The sequence below is a fragment of the Lupinus angustifolius genome, chromosome LG08 (genome assembly GCF_001865875.1).
Source record: "Lupinus angustifolius cultivar Tanjil chromosome LG08, LupAngTanjil_v1.0, whole genome shotgun sequence".
Taxonomy (NCBI): Eukaryota; Viridiplantae; Streptophyta; class Magnoliopsida; order Fabales; family Fabaceae; genus Lupinus; species Lupinus angustifolius.
This window is the reverse complement of record NC_032016.1, coordinates 21,699,526-21,705,615: the sequence shown is the minus strand read 5'-3', so window position 1 is coordinate 21,705,615 and position 6,090 is coordinate 21,699,526. Positions and strand designations below refer to the sequence as shown.

At 28.9% G+C, this 6,090-nt stretch overlaps 1 protein-coding gene across 1 annotated transcript; it reads left to right on the top strand.

Annotated features, from left to right (window-relative positions):
• On the top strand, window positions 474–1,295 carry LOC109354011 (nascent polypeptide-associated complex subunit alpha, muscle-specific form-like). The gene has a single exon (XM_019596368.1). It carries the CDS (start codon window positions 474–476, stop codon window positions 1,293–1,295), a length of 822 nt encoding a protein of 273 aa, XP_019451913.1.

Below are 6,090 nucleotides of genomic sequence, written 5' to 3'. Positions count from 1 at the left end.
TTCAGACCATATAATTTTTTGCTTGAAAAGTAATCCAAAATGACCACAAACACTCCTAATCCTACCGTCCTAAATATCTATCTTTAAGGAGTTCACTAATCCACATTTTAATTACTATTTGCATCCATTTGAGTGCCTTGTTTATTAAGTTCCTATCGAACATATATATTATCTCAGATCTTATCCTAAACGTTATCCTGTGGTAATGAGAATACGTCATGTCAATTAAAAAATTTAAATTTCCAAGATTATTATTGTTTTTGCTTTATTATTATTGGTTTTGGATAATGTATGATGCATAATCTCGGCTCGAATAATATATCTCTTTTCTTTCCAAGCAAAATTTAAAAAAAAATAATCTTAATATTTGGCTCTTATATAATCGTACCTATAGTGAGCTTAGTTGTAAGTAAACCACTCTCAACTCTCTTGAACAATCTTTATAACCATCTTGATATACTAACATCATTTTCATGGAGAATACAATAGTTGGAGTTTCAAAAGTTGGCCTAATAATCACCTTCATGTTTTCCACCTTTTTGATTAGTAGTGTGCACTCTAGAAGGCTTGAAGGGCATGCATACCGCCAACACCTTTTACAAGATTTCATTCTAGGTGATAGAGCTTCACCTATAGGACCAAATCCTAAGCATAATGATTCCCCACCTATTGCTCGTGACAGAACTGCACCATCAGGATCAAATCTCAAGTATAATGATGCTCTACCTATTAGAGGTGATATAACAACACCTACAGGACCAAATCCTAGGCATAATGATGCCCCACCTATTGCTCGTGACAGAACTGCACCATCAGGATCAAATCTCAAACATAATGCTGCTCTACCTATTACTGGTGATATAACTACACCTACAGGACCAAATCCTACGCATAATGGTTCCCCACCTATTGCTCGTGACAGAACTGCACCATCAGGATCAAATCCCAAGCATAATGTTGCTCTACCTATTACAGGTGACATAACTACACCTACAGGACCAAATCCTAAGCATAATACTTCCCCACCTATTCCAGGTGTCCCACATATTCCAGGTGATAGCAGAACTATATCATTAAGACCAAATCCTAAGCATAATGTTGCTCTCCTTATTACAGTTGACAGAAGTGCACCTACAGGATCAAATCCTAAGCATAATGATGCCCCACCTATTCTAGGTGACAGAACTGCACCATCAGGATCAAATCCCAAGCATAATGCTGCTCTACCTATTACAGGTGACATAACTACACCTACAGGACCAAATCCTAAGCATAATGATGCCCCACCATCATAGTTGTTTTATAAAGCAACCTCATCGATTTTATATTTTCTGTACGAATAATAATGATATTCTCATATGAGTTTTTACCACCTTTCTTTTTACATATCTTTATAATTGTTGAATATCAAAGAAAGGTTTTTTTATCAATAATTACAAAGTAGCTGTAAAAGATATGTGTGAGTGAGAAGTTGTGTGAGGAATTCATTTTCCTTTCTAGTAAAACCATCCCTAATCCTCTCAAGTCTCAACCCCCGTGTTATTGAGAATATGTAGCTTTTGTGTGGAGCATTATCATTATTTTGTTGTATGCTGACTATTTGTGAAACGACAATAAATTTGAAGAATGATCGAGTTTTACTTTTTTTATATGTATTTTGTTTGAGTTTTACTTTTTTTATATGTATTTTGTTTGAGTTTTACTTTTTTTTAAACTTATTTTGTTTCAGTTGTACTTAATGTGAGTCTGATTTTTTCGAATGAATTGGGAAAAAACCAAAGATAAAACCAATGTGGCTTTGCAACTGAGAAATTATGAAATTGGGGTAACGGGAATTAGAAGTTGGTTCATCAACCTTTTGGAAGAATCCTTATTTATATCTGTTTTGATTTGTAATATATACTACATAGATAATTAATCTAATAGAAGGAGCAAAATATAATAGCTAGGTTAGTAGCATGATCAGAGCGCGAAGGAGATGAGACCTGATACTAAATATTATTTATGCTTGGAATCAATGGTGTGAACCATATCTAAACCATTGATTTTAAGTAAAATCATACAATATTATTGCGGATTTGGCTAACATTATTGGTATAGAGCATACAAATTCATACAATAATTTCTTTAGGTGGTTTCTCCGACTATATTTTTTTTCCCGTAAATAAGATTATCCAACAAATTCATAATTTACTTTTTTGATATATAAAAAAAAAACTTTTTCAAAGGTGTGTATACGAGTTTATAGTGCAAAATGTTGTTGTAAGGGATGGATAAGGTGTTGCATGACACATGTTAAAATTGGTGTTATAATAAGAAATTTTAAAAAAAAGTTAAGAAAAATTAGCATGATAAAATATTTTTATCATTCTTCAAGTGTGGATCCTCGTTCCAAAAATATTACGGTTGTGGCTTGTAACCGGGGGTGGAACTCATGGAGACAGGTGGGGGCAACTGCCAGATTATTTTAATTTCAAAATATTTTAATTTTTTTAATAGGTTTTGAAAATTATGTAATTATTCTAAAAAAATATAAAGTTTTTTTTATATATGTAAATGTTAATATTGATTATAAGGCCAAAAACACCTAAAATAGCAATTTGAAACCCAAACTACTATAACCTACTCCTATATTATATATACATATATATGGAATATAGAATATATGATGCCACCATGAAGAGGATCTAATAAGTAAAGCTGCATATGGACATGAAGACTCTATTCTTTGAGTTTTAAAACATTTGGGAATGATTTTGGATACCTTTGATACAAGCCAAAAGGGCAAATGGGTAAGGTCAGAAAAGCAGCATCAAAGTAAGGTATATCTCGATGGGTGAACCACATGATGTACCTAAAAATGTAAAGTGGAGGTTAAGCATGCGCAGAGCATGGTTTCGCACTAAAACTCTATAAAGAATGTGAAGCTTCTTTATATATAACATTGCACAAAAAGTTTGAGGCTATAGTTGCTCAATAGTATCTCTAATACTTCATTTCATTTCGACATCAAATTATTTCCCAGCTATGCTGCATGCATGTGGCTTCATTAGATGCAACAGTAGCATCCAATAGCTATATTTCCTATATATATATATATATATATATATTTTTGTCTCTATCTTTCATTTATAAGCTTCATCTAAAGTAAAATTGTTTTTAAAGTAAGCAAACGATGATGAATCTACTATTAGTTTTTTGAGGTAATTTAAATTAAAGCTAACTCACTTTATATTAGCATCTTGAAGCTGAAACATAAATTATCTATGTCAAAATAATTTTATTCCTTTATTCCCAACCGATCAAATATTTTGCAATAATGTTAATTTAAGAATTAATTTAATATTTATTTGATACATGTTTGTCAAAATTATATTAATGTTAATGAATTAAACATAAAGAAATGAGATAGAAAATCTCAATTCTTTTCATGATCTCCACCATTCTTTAGAATAAACACAAAACTATAACACTCTTATACGGTTATAATATATGATTTGTTGAAACAACTTTATTCTAAAGCATTTTCCCTTTTAAATTTCATAAAATAATATGATGGTACTTTTGTTGCACTAATTAAAGTGCAAAAAAGAATTAAACAGTCAAACAATTATAAATTTTAGTACCTTTCTACTCCGGTTTAATAAATTTATTTGCTCACTGAAAAAGTCAAACAAACATAGATCATTTCCTGCATGACTTTTAAAATAGTCATTTATACCACTTAATAAAGGAAAAACCCAAAATAACTTCTATGAAGTAGTTTATGTTTCCCAATTTCATATTTTATAATTTCTAATTTTATTTTATAACTTTTATTTTCATCTTTATATCTATACTACTTAATAAAAGGAAAACCCAAAATAAATTCTATGAAGTAGTTTATGTTTTCCTATTTCATATTTTATAACTTCTAATTTTATTTTATAACTTCTATTTTCATCTTTATATATACTTATATTAATAAACATTAAATAACTATCCATGAAGTATTTTATATAAATTTCTATATTAATAGTAATAGAAATTAAAAAATATAAAATAACTACCATGAAATATTTTACTAAGTAACATAGCGATGAATGAATGCTTGACAAAATAATATACTTTTACAATGTTAAATATTCGAATTAGTTAACTCCTTCAAGATACAAATAATAATTGTTCATGGGCTCCCTTTTAATAAGTCAACCCCATTTATGAAGGGCATCTTAGCCTTTCCTTGAGGAAAAAATGTACTAAGACTTGGTTTAATGGTTTTTTTGGTGCTAAAGCTTTTTCCCTTTTAAATTTTATAAAGTAATATGATGGTACTTTTGTTGCACTAATTAAAGTGCAAAAAAAAATTAAACAGTCAAACAATTATAAATTTTAGTACCCTTCTACTCTGGTTTAATAAATTTATTTGCTCATTGAAAAAGTCAAACAAACATAGATCACTTCCTGCATGACTTTTAAAATAGTCATTTATACCATTTAACAAATGGAAAATCCAAAATAACTCCTAGGAAGTAGTTTATGTTTCCCAATTTTATATTTTCTAATTTCTAATTTTATTTTATAACTTTTATTTTCATCTTTATATCTATGTTACTTAATGAAAAGAAAACCCAAAATAAATTCTATGAAGTAGTTTATGTTTTCCAATTTCATATTTTATAACTTCTAATTTTATTTTATAACTTCTATTTTCATCTTTATATATACTTACCTTAATAAACATTAAATAGAAGTATTTTATATAAATTTCTATATTAATACTAATAGAAATTAGAAAACATAAAATAACTACCATAAAATATTTTATTAAGTAACATAGCGATGAATGAATGCTTGACAAAATAATATACTTTTACAATGTTAAATTTTCGAATTAGTTAACTCCTTCAAGATACAAATAATAATTGTTTATGGCCTCCCTTTTAATAAGTCAACCCCATTTATGAAGGGCATCTTAGCCTTTCCTTGAGGAGAAAATGTATTAAGACTTGGTTTAATGGTTTTTTGGTGCTAACTTGGTTTAATGGTTTTTTGGTACTAACTTGGTTTAATGGTTTGCCTTACAGAGTTATAGTAACCGGGCTTCTTTTGATAATGCTTTATGATGTGACCTTAGTGCGGATAAACTAGATTAGATAGATTTTGGTGGTTTATTAGATTTGAAAAGGGTTATGCTGTAAATATTATTTTTATATTCTTAATGCATTGTCTTTCATGATAGATTAAATATCATTAATTTCAAGTAAAAGCTATTTACATTAATGATGAATGATATTTTTTTTGTTTCCACATGTATCTTTGCACTAGAGGCAATTCAGTCTGAGTTGGGATATCCACATGTACATAGGGCTAACTCTTCTAGCGGACATTTTTTCCATCCACAAGACTCGAACCCAAGACCTTTACTTAAGAGGAATCAAACATGTACCACTTGAACTAGTCTGGTGGTAATGATGAATGATATGTCATTAGTTAATAAGGTAAAAAAAAGTGACAATGTTAATTCATATCAATTAAATTCTGTTATTGGAGACATATTAAACTGTTAATAAAAATGTGTGGATTTAATTCAAAGTAATAGAGAAAAAATCGTGTTAGCTTTTACCGTTAAGATCCGCTCCATTTTCTTAATAAAAATAGAGGAACTAAAGTCTAAATACTTAAATAGTTTATCTGTATTATACAGAAACCAATTTAAATTTTAATATTGCTAACCTATAAATAAGCTGAAAAGGAAAATCAGAGAATCTTATCTCCACCCTTTGGTTATAATGTAATAATTCTTGTCCCGCACAACAAAAAGTTGTCACTTATTTAAAATAATTTTTTTTTAAAATACAAATTAATATTTTTATATGATTTGGAGGATGCTGATAGATTAGGGACATATAGACATGATAATTTTGGGATAAAAGATTTCATTCCCTTTGATTAACCTTATAAAGGTTACGAATACTATTGCAATAACAATAATAGCTTTGCCTATAAAAATTTTATATAATCCACAACAAAGTGTTTGAACATTTTGGATTAAGGAAGCTAGGTACTTATCAGTGACCAAATATCCTAATAGGCTTATCAGAAACATAA

What these genes read in the sequence shown, in the direction of transcription:
- LOC109354011 (XM_019596368.1), top strand. Translation starts at nt 474, where the DNA reads ATGGAGAATACAATAGTTGGAGTTTCAAAAGTTGGCCTAATAATCACC.